The following is a 15,936-nucleotide window of genomic DNA, read 5'->3' as shown; positions in this document are numbered from 1 at the left end:
CGCGTCTGGCTTACAATCTCACCTGGTGTCACTGCGGCCGCCACAGCGGCCGGAGGGGGCGGGGGTGTCTGTGCTGGAAAGGAAGGTGTGATCAGCACCGTCCCACGGGGGACCTGGGGGCCGTGGTCTGCATGGCCAAGCCAGGCCCACCCCACCGTCCCAACCAGGGAGGCTCACTGAAGAGGGGAAGAGAGGGCTGGGCCCCCAGCCAGCTTCAGGTCTGAGGCTGGGGAAGGCCAGAAGAGCAAACTTGATCTTTGGGTGCGTTCTTTGGGGTTTTATGTGTAGAATGACAGAGGTGATGGCTACAGTGTCTTTTTCCGATCTGGCCGCACCACCATAGGGGAAGAGCTTGTTCAGTTCTGAGTTCGATGACTCAGGGATGCTGATGGCACTGAGAAACAGAGGCTGTGGGGGAATGAATGGGGCCTGTCTGGCTTGGAGAGGCCAAGACTCAGGGAATCAAAGTAGGAGACTGGGGGTGGGGGGTGCTGTGCAAAGAAGCCTGAGCAGGTGGAGAGCTCAAAGGCCAGGACTTTGTATCCCATAGCTTTGTGCCTGGGGGTCAGTTTCTTATTTTCTCTGAGCCTCTCGTGCTCATCTCACATCATCCCGGGTTCTGGCAAGCCTGGCACAGACATGGGGCTTCGTGGAGGTTCTGGCTTTTCCACTAAAGCCTATGTGAACTGGAACAGCCACTTGTCCCTTTTGGGCCTCATCTCCTCATCTGTAAAATAGCAGGGATATCTGCTTCATAGGAAGTATGAAGGCTGAATGGAGGCTGGATGCAAGGGCCTTACTGAGCACCCAGTACATAGTCAGCTCTCAGGAAACCTTCATTGGTTATTATTAAATGCAAATGTGTTTGGATCTGAAAGTTCTATGTGCAGAAAGGAATTATTATCTATTGTCAATGTACAGAGGTTGAGAGAGAGAGAGCAGAGATTAGAGGAAACAGATGATACTCAACCTAAGCCAGGACCGCAGAAAGACTGATGGGGCAGATCAGGTAGGGAGATCCCTGTCCCTAAGTGGCTAGAAGAGCCCACAGAGGGGACACTGGAAGAAAGGAAGAAGTGCCCCGAGGTGCCAGGACCGGCCTACCTGTGCCCAGGCGTCGGAACTGGAATCCCTGGGGAGAGGTGATGTAGGAGGCGACAGAGCCGCTGGAGATGACCGTGTGCAGCACGTCCTGAATCTGAGCCCCATCCGCATTCCCTTCGGAGCCCACGTCCAGCTCCACGAAGACCCAGCCATCCAGCTCCCTAGGGATGGGGGGAGGGGGGCAGGGGAGCAGGATGAGGAAGGCGCCTGCAGCCTCGGCTCCTCCCTCCATCCCCTGCCCGAACCTCAGGCCTGATCTCCTGACTGCCTGTTCTCAGACAGCCTGGACTCCAAGCGGGGCAATCTAAGGTCTAAACTGTCTCTCCAAATTCCCGAACTTCTACCAACTGAGATCCACCCCGTTAGGCCTCTCTTACTTCCCCTCCTTGTCACCTCCCTCCAGGTCACCCCCCCACCGGCCCTCCAGGGGCCCCTTCTCACTTGATGAACACCACACTGACAACCTGGTCTCCAGGAATCTTCAAGTACTCTGACTCCAGCTATAGAGCGACACAGCACCATCAGCCTCCAGGTAGCTTCACCGCATCCCAATCCCCCCCCCATCGGGGAGCGCCCAAGCCCCTTCACCTCACCGTGTCCACCACAGCTTCGGACACTTCCCGGAACTCCTCAGAGCTCGCATCCTCTAGCTGAGGACTGTAGTCGATGGAGCGAGTGAAGTTTACCAGGGCTCGGAAATACACTGCCGAGAGGAGTGGGGGGTCACCAGGAGGGGCCCAGCCCAGCACGTGGTGGCCTCGGGCGGCTTGGCCAGTGGGTGGAGATTTGGGGATGGTCTCCAGCGGCCTCTGGCCCAGGTTGCCGCCCGTGTGCCCACAGCCAGGCCCAGCACTGCCGAACGAGCACCTGTCAGTGGAAGGGGAGGGCCTGCCCGGGGTCAAAGCCGAGGCCCCAGCCATAAGTTAGGGGCCTCAACCAACAGGGAGGTAGCCTGATGCAGAAACTAAGTGACGGTGTGGAAGGGACCCCAGCGGTATAGAGAGAGGCTGGACAAGAAGACCTGGCTTCCAGGGGAGGTTGGCCTAGCACAGAAGTCACCCACGAGGGACCAAGACATGTTTCCAGCTCCTCCCTGGCTGGCTCTCATCATCTCAGGACTCTCAGCTCAGCCATCACCTCCTCCAAGAAGACCACTTGAACTGCCCTCCACCTTCCAACCCCGGCTGGGTGAGAGTCCCCTCTCTTGGACCCCCAGCCCCTGTGCTTCCCTCCATCAGAACACCTTCCAGCCCACATCGCATCGATCCTGCCTGGTCACACACAGACTGGAGAGCGTCATGTGACAACCAGTGGCTCTGAGGTCAGCCACACCACAGGCACTGACCTCGCCTCTCTGAGCTTCTGTGTTCTCCTCAGTCAGATGAGGATATTAATGAGTTGCGTGTCACAGCTCCTGGCACAGAGCATGTGCCAGAGAATCAGAAGCTGTTGTCACCTTCTCTACCCCCTAGAATAAACCTGATGAGAGAGCAACGCTGGATTTCATTCACCTCTGTATCCCCAGAGTTAGTGCTTGGCACATAGTGACCAAGGAGTGAATAAAGATCCTATCAGATTGATGTGAGCACACACACACACAACTGTTCTTAAGGACCTACTATATACAAGACATTTTATACACATTAAATCTCACAATGTTCATGATTTCATATGAATATGAGTTCAATCCATAACATGTGCCTACAGTACATATAGACTAGTGTGTACACATATACACACAAACTGTTTCTTGAGTACCAACTATGTACAAGACTTTTTTTAAATGTTTATTTATTTTGAGAGAGAGTGTGAGCAGTGGAGGGGCAGAGAGAGAAGGAGGCAGAGAATCCTAAGCAGGTTCCATGCTCTCAGCACAGAGCCTGACGCAGGGCTCGATCCCACAAACCGTGAGATTATGACCTGGGCCAAAATCAAGAGTCGGACACTTAACCGACTGAGCCACCCAGATGCCCTGTACAAGATTTTTTATGTATTAGATTTTAGAATATTCATGAACTTAGGTATTAATTACAATGCCAAGTTAATGAGTTACAAATGAGTTTAAATATGTATAAGTGTTTAGAACAGAGCCTGGCACATAGTAGGTGCATATTAAATGACAAATACATATCAGATTGGTATGAGCCTACACGTATAACTGCTTCTTACACACCTACCATATACAAGATGTTTTATAGACACTCAATCTCATGTTCGTGACTTCATATAGCAGTTATACATACAAGTTAATACAAACTGCAAATGAGTCACACACACACACTACTTAGAATAAAGCTTGGCATGTAGTAGATACTGAACCAATGATGACTGAATCAATCCACATCATATGCTTCTGATACACACAGACTAGTGTGTACACGCACACACACAGACGTGCACACAGTTTCTTAAGCACCTATTATGTACAAGATTTTTAATGCATGAAATCTTGTAATGTCCATGAACTTGGTTGTTAATTATAAGTGCCAAGTTAATGAGTTACAAATGAGTTTAAATATGTAAGTGCTTAGAATAGAGCTTGGCACATAGTAGGTGCAATACAACATGAGCTATTACTATATGAGGGGCAGTGTGGCTTAGTGGTCAAAAGCTTAGCTTCTGAAGTAAAACTACCATGTCAAGGCCTATGACCTCGTGCATGACTACAAGGCCTGGCCTCCTTCCACTTTACTCTCTCGGGCCCACAGGTGTACCCCCCGCCCCCAGCAAGAATGCTCTCCCTCTGTGGCTTGGACTAAGCAAGCCCTGTGGGGTCAAGGTGGGGTATGCAGCAAGGGGCAGCAGTGGGCTCCTACACGGAGACAGGGTGCTTGTGATGGTAGCGCTGCCCTGGGCTGGGCTGGGCTCCTGGGTGCCCGGGTGGGTGGGGCTCTATGGGCCCGAGTGTGGAGGCCGTGAGCTCAGCCACAGAGGCCCCTTGTGAGCAGGCACAGAGGCCCATTGAGAGTCCCCCAGCCCAGCCCCTGGCCTCAGCCCCATGGCCCAGCGCGGGCGAGGAGGCCGGGTCTCTGCCCAGGAATGTGCCCGTTCCTGGGGGAGGGGGCTGGAGCGCCACAAAGCCCCTTTCTCCTAGGCCCTGGGAAGGGCTTGGACCCTCCCGCCTGACCCCACCCCGCCTTCTCCAAGACCAGAGATGGGTCAGGGCGAGCGCCCTCCCTCTTCCACCCTGAACTGCCTCCCTGCGGCCAGAGCCTGAGGGTTCGGACAAAAGGTAAAGCCCCATCAGTTCTAGGAACGAGCCCCCAGAGCTGAGGGTACTGCAAGTGAGCGAAGCAGCCTGGGGGAGGGCGTGCCCTCTGGGTGCCTGCTCTGGCCAGCCCCCTCCCTCCTGGCCCTCACTCGGACCCCATCCAGACAGCCGGCTTGAGGCCAGAGGCTGGAGGGGCAGGGGGCCAGGAACTGGCTGCTCCCGGGTGGGGGTGAGGAATGCACACCTGCCCACCCTCAGCCCCACAGCAGACTATCTCACCAACTCCCTGCTCAGTGGAACTCCGCCACACACGCTCAGGTCCCTGAACACCCCACCCAGGAGCCCTGGGTCCCCTGGGTGGGCCCAACATCACCCAGCCCTGAGGTGGGTACCTGCCGCCTCCACCAGAAAGCCGGGAGCCCCGCCCATTGTGTTTGAACCTGGAGGCCCAGATGCGGCCTGGCTGTGTCCTGGGCAGGCACCGGCCAGGCCCCCACTCCCAAAAAGAAAGTGCCTCTGAGCCTCACGTGGGACAGAGTGCAGGCTGAGGAGGAAGAGGAGAGGGAGAAAGGACAGCGCAGGGAGAGCGGGGAGAGGGAATGGGGAGGGAGGCAGAGGGAGCCTCCCCTCAGGCTGCCTGGCCTCACTTACTGGGAGGAGACTCCTCACCAGCCACCGGAGGGTGGCCTGGCCTGGGGCCTGCAGAGCAGGGCCACAGTGAGAGAGGCCAGGAGCGACAGAGACTGCAAGGGAGGGGGAGGGAACCAAAGGGAGAGATGGAGACGTGAAGAGACATGAAGGAAGAAAATGACAGAGAAGCAGAGAGAAAGTGGAGGAAGAACGAGAGGAAGAGGGAGACAGAGGCAGAAGGGAAAGAGAGAATGAGAGAGATACAGAGTGAGACAGGATGACGCAGCGATGAGACAGATACAAAGAGGAGAGAGATAGCCCCAAGGTAGGGGAGGAGGGAGCGGGAGACGGGGAGATAGGTGTCTGAGCAGGCCAGACAAGAGTGGGAAACAGAGAGATGGGTCAGAAGATGAAAAGAAAGTGGGTGAGGGGAGGAGGGCAGGGGTCCCAGGGAGGAGTCAGAGCCAGGGGGCTGTCTGCCAGGTTGGGGTACCAGCACACAAAAGAAGGGGGGTGATGGGACAGGGCTGGGCAGAGCGTGCAGAAGCCACAGCCCTGCGTGAGGGAAGTTGGGGGGAGGGACCATCTCAGGGGCTAGGATCCAGGGGGTGGGGCTGGGCCACAGCCCGGGCAAGGGGCGTGGTCAGAGGTGGCCCCATCTTGGCCAGGATGGCCCTTGCTTCCCAGCGCAGAGAGGGCACTGCCCTTGGGCCAGGCTGAAGTGGGCACACGGAGAGGCGGGGAGACATACTTGCTGCCCCCAGGGCTCAGACTCAGCCCAGCTGCCTGGACCTGCCCCAAGGGCAGCGGGCCAGTGCCAGGGCTGGGTCTGGAGGGTCTGAGGCCCTGTGTCTTCCCACGGAGAGGCTCCACTCGCAAGCACAGGCCCTTCCCAGCTGCTGCTCCCCGTTCCCTGCCCCTTCCCCTACCTCTGACCCCTCCTGGCCTCACAGCTGCATCTCACAGGGGAGGAGGGCTGGCAAGGACTCCTCAGAGAGGGCAGAGCTGCTGCAGGGGACAGCCCCAGGGGACAGGCCATCGGTGTTTCCACGTGGACAATATGGACCAGACCAGAGCCTCAGCAGACAGGCCTGGCTTGGCAAGAGGCAGCTCCCGCGGACGCCCCAGCACAGTCCGTTCTAGGGTGTGGGCTGTGTGCACAGGCCCCGCCCAGCTCCCAGGCATCCTGCAGCTCTGGAAAGACCTCCATGTGGGAAAGCTGCAGGCGGGCTCTGAGTCAAGGTGCTGGGAGGTCACAGTCAGGACCAGGACACCTAGGGGTCAACCCTTGTGTCGGCCCTTTGGCAGGTAGGACGCTCCCTCTGGCATTGGCACCAGTCACACAGGGAGGCGACCTCCCCCCTGCAGAGGTGAAGACGCGCCCCTGTGGGCAGCACTGGATGCAGTACGGCCACCCAGTGGTCTGCTGGAGCCGAGCTCCATCCTTGGCCCTGACCCCACAGTGCTTGGCGCTGGCTTCCAGAGAAGGCAGCAAGAACCATATGGAAGCTTCTGGGCCTTGTCACTGGGAAGGGCCTTCTCTGCCCAGAGAATCCTGGGGTGCGAGGAGGCAGGGACTGAGTCCCAGCACTGGCCTGGCCCCGACTCCACTGTGCACGAGCGCTGACACGGTAAGCAGCTGTTGGAGGCCTGGTTCGCCACAAAGCCCGGCCCTCTTCCCCACCCCAGGAGCCCCTGGCTTCCCAGTGTGGCCCAACCTCAAGGCAGGGTCCCTCCCAGGTCCAGGGTGAGGTCACTTCCACCCCCTGCCAGCTCTGCCCAAATGTCCTGTGCCACAGAGCACCTCTACCTGCCTACCGCTGCCTGGGGTCCCCAGCTCAACACCCCCAAGGAGGGATCTAGGGAGGGACTCCACAGTTGAGCTGTGCTGGGAGATGGGAATTTTGCTATTCTTGGTACCTATCACAACTGGGCGTTTCCTGCCTGGGGCACTTAGCCCTGTCCCTGTGGCAGAGATAACCACAGAGCCTGGCCGTCCCCAACCTTACAGGGACCTGCCAACCAGTCCACACTGCTGCTCAGCACGGCAGGCCCACAAAGCCCTTGAGGCCCCCACCCCAGAGACAGGACCTCTGCGGTGGGGAAGACCCCTGCCCAGGGGGTGAGATGGGGACCCTCAGCCACTTACCCATCTGAAAGTCCCCGCTGCCCGGTTCCCCGCTGCCCAGGCCATCTGCAAGCAGAAGAGAGACTTATGCAGCAACAAGTATTGGCTGAGTACCTATGGGGTGTCAGGCACCGTGTGGGGCACCTGGCACACCGTGCAGAAGGTCATAGAAGCACAGAGCAGTTGCCTCCCTCTTGCCTGGGGATGCTGGTTTATAAAAGTCAGCTTGGAAGCCTCCATCAGAGAAGGTGTGGACCAAGGCTGCACAGTGCGGGGACTTGACGGTCGGCCTGTGTTGGGGTGGAAGGGGCCCCGTCACACTGGCCTCCAGACGGGGCCAGGAGGAGGTGCGGTAGGTAAGGGGCAGCAGGATCTGTCCTCTACTGTGCCTTGTCTCCCAGCTCCCTGGAGTCCCGGTCCTTCTGTGCTGTGAGGACACAGCAGTGGCAGAGAGCAGCCCCCATCCCTGGGTCACACAGGTTCTAAGTCTTGGGGTCACTGGTACCAGGACCGGGGCTGCACACAGCTCTTAGCCCATCTCTTGAGGCACCCCCTTGGTAAAGCTTCCCGGGGCCTCTTTAGGGAAGAGGTGGGAAGAACACTGACCCCCACCCACCACCGCCAACCTCTACCACTAGCTGCCACCAGAACCTTCTGCTCACCTCCAGAGGCATCGTCAGCCAGCAAGTCTTCGTCATCAGAGATGTCTGAGTAGCTCCTCCCCACCCGGCCCACGGTGGCTGTCTCCGCATCCTCGGGCAGCGATAAGCCATCATACGCCCGCAGCCCGTGAGTCACCTGTTGGAGATCACAGAGCTGGCTGTCACATTCTCCAGCACCCACTGTGCAAAGGACCCCTCCCCTCGCTTCAAGGGGACTCAGGGCCCTCCCCCAAAGCCCTGTAGTGGTTAAGTCAGATGTGGTTTGGCTGTGAGAGTCAGGACAGGGCTGAACTACTCTTTTTGACTCAGTTTTGCCAAAGAAAGTTCCATTCGCCCCTGGGGACCTCAGAGCCCAGCCCTGCACATTCACTGAGTCTGAATGAACCCTCAAACAAACAGATGACAAAATTAAAATCACTTTGGTAAGCGGTGACTGACTCCTCCTTTGGAGAAGGCAAGGGTCATTGGGGACATGCGGTAGTAGACAGGGGACACAGATAGGTAAAGGGTGAGCTGGGCCAGCAAAGATGGGGGACAGAGGCAGAAATCAGGAGTGAGGCCACAGACGCTCCTGGCTGGGATAGCCGCCCCCTGGCAGGCCATCTCGACCACCTCTCTCTGCCGCACCCTGGCTTCCAAAGCTCCAAGCCATCGGGGACACATTCTGGCCATGTTGGAGAACTAGCTCCAGCATTTGTGGCCACACTGACAAGCTCATCTGTGCACACAGCCGGGGGGGTGGAGCCCAGCAGCTGGGCTGAATGGGGGCTGGACAGTCGTGGTGTCAACTCTGTGTGACCTCAGGCTGATGCTGAGCCCAGCACAAGTTCTATCTCCAGCTCCCATTCCACAGAGGGCCTGCCGGGACCCTGCACCCTGTGGGCCAGAACAGCACGGCCCGGGCGCCCAGAGCACCTGCCTTTCTCAGGTCGGGCTAGGGGCAGTGAATGCCTCTTTCCTCTTAGACAAGATGGAGATGTTGCCAAAGGAGTCTTATCAGATAACACAGAGGAAAAACAAACCCGGGGGAGCCCAAGGAAACCCCAGAGCCCCTGAGCACAAGTGTGCATGGATTTGCTGTGGCCCCGTAATGCACGTCCAGCTCCAGGTGGCCTGGCATGAGAGTCTCCGGCCCCGCCTGGCCTCGGCCCTCTCTGGGGAGCCTGGCCCAGCCAGAAGGAAATTGTCTTGCTTTTGAAAACCAAACCCCAGCCTTCACTGGCTAGACAAGGTGATGGCAGCAGGAGAGAAGCCCAAGGAGAAGAAAAACAAAGAGACGGCCAGTCTCTCTCCCTCCCTACACTTTACCCAGCCCATGTCCTGGAGCCCTTGGCTTTTTCTCATGCTAGTCCCTCTGCTGAAATGCCCTTCCCTGCTTTGCTTATCTGGCCACGTCACCCTGCACAGTTCAGGTAACCATCACCTCCTCCAACTGCTCAGTAAGAAAAAGGAACAAATTACTCATATTCGCAGCAACACAGATGAAACTCAGTCACATGATGAGCAAAAGAGGCCAGACACAAAAGACTACATACCGTGTGACCCCATTTATATGAAACTCTAGGGGGCACAATTCTAGTCTACAGCTCCAGAAATGTCACTAGTTGCTTGGGACCGGGAAAGGGGGGAGGCTGGCTGGGAAGAGACACATGGGAAACTTCTGGACTGACAGTCCCCTGGGCATGTACATCTTATCATTATTGAGTGGTACACTTAGAATGGGTACATTTTACTGTATGTAATTTATACCCCAGTAAAGATGACTAAAAAGAAAATCTCAATAAAATAAAATAATTAAAAAAGGAAAGAAGATCTCCTCTGGGAGACTTTCTCCTGACTCCTGCCCTTTACAGTCACTTCTGTCCCCAGGCTGGGTTCTGGGTGCTTCTGGGCTCACACTGTAATCATCTGTATCTCCACTGGCATGGAGGCAGGGACGGTGATTAATTCATCTTTACCTTCTCAGCACCCCATGTTCAATAACGACCTGAATGAATGAATGAATGAGTGAATGGTCAGAAATGTCATCACCTGCTAAGTCTCGCTGCTTCCTGAACTTGACTTGCTTTGCAGGTACCGCCGCCCCCAAGTGGTCTATATGCAATCTCCCTTCCTAGGCTGGGAGCTGCCTCCAAGACTGGTAGCCATTTGGTCACCTTCATGTCTGCAGTGCTCTGAAGCCTAGTATAAGGTCTACACTGCCCACACCTTACTCTCTGCCATGGCCTGATGCCTCTTCCCCTCCAATCCATAGGCAAACACCTTCTCCTATTCCTTTCCCTTCCCTGCCTTCTCTCTAGACAAATGCCCATCCCTGTCCCCAGTGGCCAGGAGACCTCTGGGCCATGCCCACAGGGTCTATATCCACGAGTAAGCTTTAGAATCTCCAGGAGCTGGTGAGAGAAATTCAGATTCCTGGGCCCCTTCTCACCCAGGCAGGAGGGATGGATTGGCATGTGCTCAGAAAACTCTAGCACTCGCTGGCTAAGAACCACAAGAAGAGTCCATGAAAGGGCTTCTCCCTCCTTCCCTGGCTGTGGGTGGAAGTTCATGTTCCCACCAGGTGGGAGATGGGTCCAGAGTGGCCCTGACTGACTTAAGGGGAGTGTGAGGCTAAGGCTGGCATAGGGGCACAGACACTGGGCAGAAAAGGTTAGAGGGACAGGCTTGGATCCTCCCCACCCAGGGAGGACTTTTTCTCTGTGTCCTTGCCACACCTTCCACCTTCCCATGCAAGCCAGCCCATGGGGGTGGGGGCATGCATGAGACACAGAGCCTCCCAGCATCCCCTAGACACTGCTGTCTGGAAAGGAAAACTCTGGTGGTGAGCAAGGTCCAAAGCCTCTCCCAGGCCAGGGCGGGGGCGGTGGGGGGGGGNGGGTGACTGGAGACAGGACAGGAAATAGCAAAGTGAGATTCAACTTGGAAAAAATGCTGGGAACACACATCTGCAGGGAGAGGGGTGAGAGAATCCAGAACATGCTGGGGCCTGAATAGAAGCCCTCCCACCCCAGGGACTCCTGGGAATGGGCCCTTCCACATGCCAGCCTGCCCTTGCTTGCAGCCCCCTCCCCAGGGCCCGAGGCTCTGTGGTCAGATCAGGACCTGTAGCAAGAACTGAGCCAGCAAGAGCAGAGACTTCATTTGTGTAAAGCTGAAGATCAAAAGGTTCTAGCAGCTGTATTTCACATCTGGGAGGGGAGAGGGAGCCAGACCAGAATGAGGCTCCCAGAAAGAGCCCAAAGGAGCCTGAGACTTGACCGTAGAAGGGAACTTGGATTCAGATCTGGAAAGTCTGGGCTCCACTTGAGAATAGAAAGAGCTAACATTTATTGAGCACCTAATATACACTAGGCACTTCTTTGAGGATTTTTCTAAATGCTAACCCAGGTTACAGGGGTTAAATAGCCCACTGTAAGGATGCGAAAATGGGGCAGTCAGGTCATCTGCTTGAAGATCTAGCAGGTGGCAGAGCTGAGATTTGACCTCTGGTGGTTTGGTTCCAATGTCTAAGCTTTTATCACTGAGCCGGAACTGACTGAGGGCACTGAGAATCACTCCCACAAAATCTTTCAACCACAGTGCTATTTTACAGTTTTCAGAGCATTTCCTCAACCTCAGGGTCATTAGACCCTGACAATAACTGCCTGAGGTGGCTTAGCAGGTGTAAATGGTCCTCTTTCACAGAGGAGGGAATAGCACCCTCCTTCCCCAAGTAACTTGCCCAAGGTCACAGGTGAGTGGCAGGCAAAGCCAGGACAGACCCAGGACCTCTGGGTTCTGCACCTGGTGACCAGGAAAGAGGCAGGGCTGAGGCTGGGACAGGGCCAGGACACCCAGGGCTGGCCATTTCCCACCCCCAGCCTAACGAGCTCCCAGGATGGCCCACGGGACACCTGAGCTCCCAGCGGCCTGAGCTCATGCAGTATATGCCCAACATCCCAAGGAGGACCATCAGTGGCTCCAAGGTCAAAGGCAGAAATAGAACTCAGGTTTCCTGCCCTCTAGCCCATCTCTGGCTGTAAGAAACCTTGGCTTCCTCCCAGAGGAACCCAGTACTCAGACAGGCATTGGAGCCGGATGGCGGGAGGGGAGAGGAGGGGTCCAGAAGGCAGACTTGAGCCAGAGAGGAAGGAGTCAAGCAGACAGGGGGATTTTCCAGACACAACAGGTTCCTGGTGGTGGGAGTGGAGGCAGCTGACTCATACAGGCCAAGGCCAGAGGACTGTTCTAATGTGCTGGGAACAATTGCTGGGGGCAGGGGTGTGGGCCTGGTGGCCCCCCAGTGGGTGGCAGGAGGTGGGGGAACTCAGACTGGCAGGATACCACATAGGCGGGGAACTTCTGTCCCCGAGGCCATGTTGTGTCCAGGTAGGCATGCGGGTGCACCTGAGGCTCTAGGTTCAAGTCCCGCAGAGATCCTGTGATACAAGGGACAGAGGCTGGAAACCGCCTTTCCCAGCCTGGGTGAGGATGCCGCGGGATCCAAGGTGAGCTGGGAAGGACTCAGCCTGGAGGTGAAAGGTCGAGCCATTAGAGAGGGGCACAGAAGTCTGGGGTGCAGGGGAAGGTGCAGATACAGATATAGGATAGAGGGTTTGGGGTTTTCAAAGGAATTTCTCAGTGCGGACTGTGTGGATAAGAGTCCCTGGTGCTGCTGGAAACAGAGCTGGAGGAAGGCGACAGCACAGGGAAGGGACGACATGAGGAGCGGGGGGACTCCATCGCCGGCTTTCTCCATGCCAGGCCCTCTCCTCCACATGCGGCCCCCCTCCAATGATCCTCGCAGCCCCTGGGGGAGGGCCGGCCTCCAGGGCCATTATCCCTCATCTGTGGTAGGGGGAATCCAAAGAGCTCCAAAAACTACGAGCGTTTTCTTTTCTTTCCTTTTTTTTTTTTAAATACATTTATAACAAGTTCATTTGGTGCCCAGCCTTGACCTGAACTGACAGGAAGCTATTGGTAGCCTATTTACTCCACTTAGGGTGAGCAGTGGTGTTTCATTACGGGGTGTTGCCCCACACTCTGCTGAGTGTGCTCTCACGTGTTCTAGGTCACCTCGCTCGAATGTGAAAACCCAAATTCCAACGCACACTTCACTCCCAGGGTTTCAGCTGCATTTTTATTCCCATCTTGCAGACGAGGAAACTGAGGCTCACAGAGGGTCACCGATGTAAATGAAAGTAAAAGTGCATGAGGCGCTTGTTGAAGCCTTGTATACAGTAAGTGCTCAGTGTTAGAATCAAATGAGGGGTGGGTATGGACGAGAGGGGATGCATGGGAGGGCGGGGCACGGGCTCAGGCCCAGGGTCGGCCTTCAGGTCTGGGAGGAAGGAAAGGGCTCTGGTCTGCTGGCTCAGCTCTGGGCTTGCTGGAGGGGAGGTGCCCCCGCTTGGGGTGACAACGAAGCTTGGTGCCAAGGCTCGAGTTACCTGCCTCCTCTGAGGCTGCCTCTGGGCTGACAGGGGTGTGGGGTGGGGGCCTTTGGGCTGCTCCAGAGACATCGTTCCCATGACTTGGGCAGCCAGCCCATCGCCCCCTCCCCGTGGCCCAGGCCCTGCAGAGCCCACCACAGCCCCCGCAGCTGGGCAGGAAGGTCTGAGCCCCGCAGTCCCCAGGGGGGCTGCAGCTGCCCAGGGCAAGGCTCCAGGCATCTGGGCTGCAGTGAGCTCACTCCATCAAAATCCAGAGACTGCGCGGGGGCGGGGGCGGAACGAGCCCCTGCCTGCCCACCTGCTCCAGCCGGCACCGCCTCTGCCTCGGCGCCCCTTCCCCCACCCACGGCCCCCAGATCTCCAGGGAAGGACACGCTCCTACTCTGTTAGCATACAGGCTCCCAGGGAACCCCACAACACGTGCTCCCCGGCTGTGTGACAGGCCAGGCCCCAGATACAGGGTCGAGGTGCCCTGCCCCACCCCCCAGGCTGCCCAGTGCCCTGCCCATGGGCAGCAGACGGCAAAGGGGCAGGAATCTGTTGGGGCAGCACTTTGTTCTACAAACTGCCAGGGGCGGGTGAGCCCGACACAAAGGCCAAAAGGCCTTTAATCCCCTGGCAGGCTAAGAGGGGCGCCGGGCCGGAAAGGAGGTGGCCGCAGCCTCCTCTGGCATGCCTACACTGCCCGTGCCACTCGGGAGGCCCGCCAGCTTCCCACACTCAGGCTCCCAAGGTGCAGGACCTCCTCCAGCCAGTTGGCCAGATCCCCCAGATAAGGAGACTGCAGGTGCCAAGATAAGGTTTTTACGAGGCTTATTTCATGCAAGCCCGCAACCCCGACCCCCTCACGAGGCAGATACTGGCGCCTCCCCCCACCCCACCCCTGCCAGTTTACAGATAAGAAAGAAGTTCAGAGAAGTGAAGTCATCTACCCAAGGTCACACAGCTAGGGCAGTGGAAATCCAGTGTGACAACAGGGCCCTTTCTGCGCTCTGCTAGCTTAGAGACACAGCAGCCAGCAGGCCCCTGCTTCTGACCCCACAGCCTGTGACCTGGCAAGTCCGCACTGCAGCCAGGGCTGTGTACAACAGAGAACAAGGGGGCAAGAACCTGAGCTCTGGGGTCTCTCGTCCCAGCTCTGCCCCAAAACCCACCGTGTGGCCTTGGACAAGCCCCTTGACACCCATCCCTTCTAGCAAACTGCAGTGAACCCTGGCTGTGCTAACCTTCCACACCGGCCATCGCTGCTGTGAACAAAAGTACCAGGAGGGTAGTGATTTTCCTCTGTGTTTATCATTGCTGCATCCTCAAAGCAGAAAACACACGCTAGGTGCTCAATTAATATCTGCTGACATAGACAGACTGAATGACCGAATGAATGAATGAATGAATGAATGAATGAACAAGTGAACTTGCCCAACAACACTGAGGTGGGAATTAGGCCATCTGACAAAAAGAAAGTGAAGTTCAGAAAGAGAAAGTAAAGACTTACTCAAGATCACAGAATGATTTCTGAGCCTCACTTCCCCATCAATAAAATTGAGGCCATTAATACCTCTCCCAGAGGGAAAAGGGACCAAATCACATGATCACTGACAGGGATAATAATCCCTCCAGGCCTCAGTTTCCTCAATGCTAAGGTAGACACAAAAACATCCTGCTTTGTTGGACTCCTTCCCAGGAGCCATTGGGAGAGGCGAGTGGAATGGGGGCGGGGGGTGACCCTCTCGCAGGTGGGCCTGACATAGTCTCTGCCTTGAAGGTCCCTATGCATGTAGCTGGGTTGCATCTGAGCGGGTCCTGCACCAGCACGGCCAGTAAGAGCACTTTATGAGTCTCGGAGATGTGGCCAGTGGGGCAGAGGGCGGACTGCTCGGAGAATCCTTTCAGGCCACCTTGGCCACCTTCTAGCTGGGTAGCCTCAGCTTCCTTGCCTGTAAAAAAAGGATAATCAATCGGACCTGCCATACAAGGTTCATTTTAAGGCGCTTTGACCTTTACTTACTGAGCACCTACTATGCGCTGGGTCCTGGGGATAAAACTGGGAAGTAGACACAGAGCTCTGTGCTCCTAGGGGAGACAGACTATTAAACCGAGTGATGAGAACACAGTGCATGGAGAACTCTGCAGAGGAAGGGCAGGGGGCTGGGAGGGCCCAGGGGAGCATCCCCTCACTAACCGGGGCTGGTGGGAGTTTGGGGAAGGTTTCCCAGGGGAAGGGACAATTCAGCTGGGTCTGAAAGATGGGCTTGGGTGGGGAAGGGGCAAAGTGCATGCACCAGGCAGAAGGGAGGGCACGTGTTTAGGCCCAGAGGTGGGAGAGTGCACCAGCCCTGAATGGGCTTTTCCACCAAAAGAACCCTTTCTCTTGGCTGTGCTGGTGTCCTGGTGCTGGTCACAGAGCCCGAGTTCCCCGAGTCCCTGCCCCAGAGACACCCCAAGAATGGGCCTCCCCTGGCGTTCAATGAGCCGTCCGCCAGCTGAGAGGGAAGCAGCAGGAAGTCGCTGGGAAATGCCTCGGCCCCACCCATGCGCCAGGTGCCGCCAAGGCGGTGGGGGTGGCCAAGAAGGAATGGCTCCTGGGCAGGGCCGCCCAGCAAGAAGGTCCCCAGGGCTTGAACATTATCCACCGAGCACTGCTGGTGCCAACAGTGTCTGAGTGTTCACGTGCCTGCCTCCTGCCTGCAGCCCGGCTTGGTTCTCAGATTCTCCGGCGCCCAGGTGGCCCTGCTGCCTGGGAGCGCTGGGGCATCCGTGGGCCTTCGG

The 15,936-nt window shown here is 56.9% G+C and overlaps 1 protein-coding gene across 1 annotated transcript in view; it reads right to left on the bottom strand.

Annotated features, from left to right (window-relative positions):
- HSPG2 (heparan sulfate proteoglycan 2) overlaps window positions 1-15,936 on the bottom strand; it is a 98,213-nt gene that overhangs the window by 56,536 nt on the left and 25,741 nt on the right. The window contains exons 3-8 of the mRNA XM_077775535.1: window positions 7,736-7,871; window positions 7,095-7,139; window positions 1,698-1,807; window positions 1,546-1,604; window positions 1,105-1,265; window positions 23-73 (exon numbers count right to left, since the gene is read on the bottom strand). Of these exons, the coding sequence (XP_077631661.1) occupies window positions 23-73; window positions 1,105-1,265; window positions 1,546-1,604; window positions 1,698-1,807; window positions 7,095-7,139; window positions 7,736-7,871 (562 nt within the window). The remainder of the gene's footprint in view (window positions 1-22; window positions 74-1,104; window positions 1,266-1,545; window positions 1,605-1,697; window positions 1,808-7,094; window positions 7,140-7,735; window positions 7,872-15,936) is intronic.

Source organism: Crocuta crocuta, unplaced genomic scaffold, assembly GCF_008692635.1.
Source record: "Crocuta crocuta isolate KB4526 unplaced genomic scaffold, BGI_CrCroc_1.0 scaffold127, whole genome shotgun sequence".
Lineage (NCBI taxonomy): Eukaryota > Metazoa > Chordata > Mammalia > Carnivora > Hyaenidae > Crocuta > Crocuta crocuta.
This window is presented reverse-complemented; position numbering and strand designations above follow the sequence as displayed.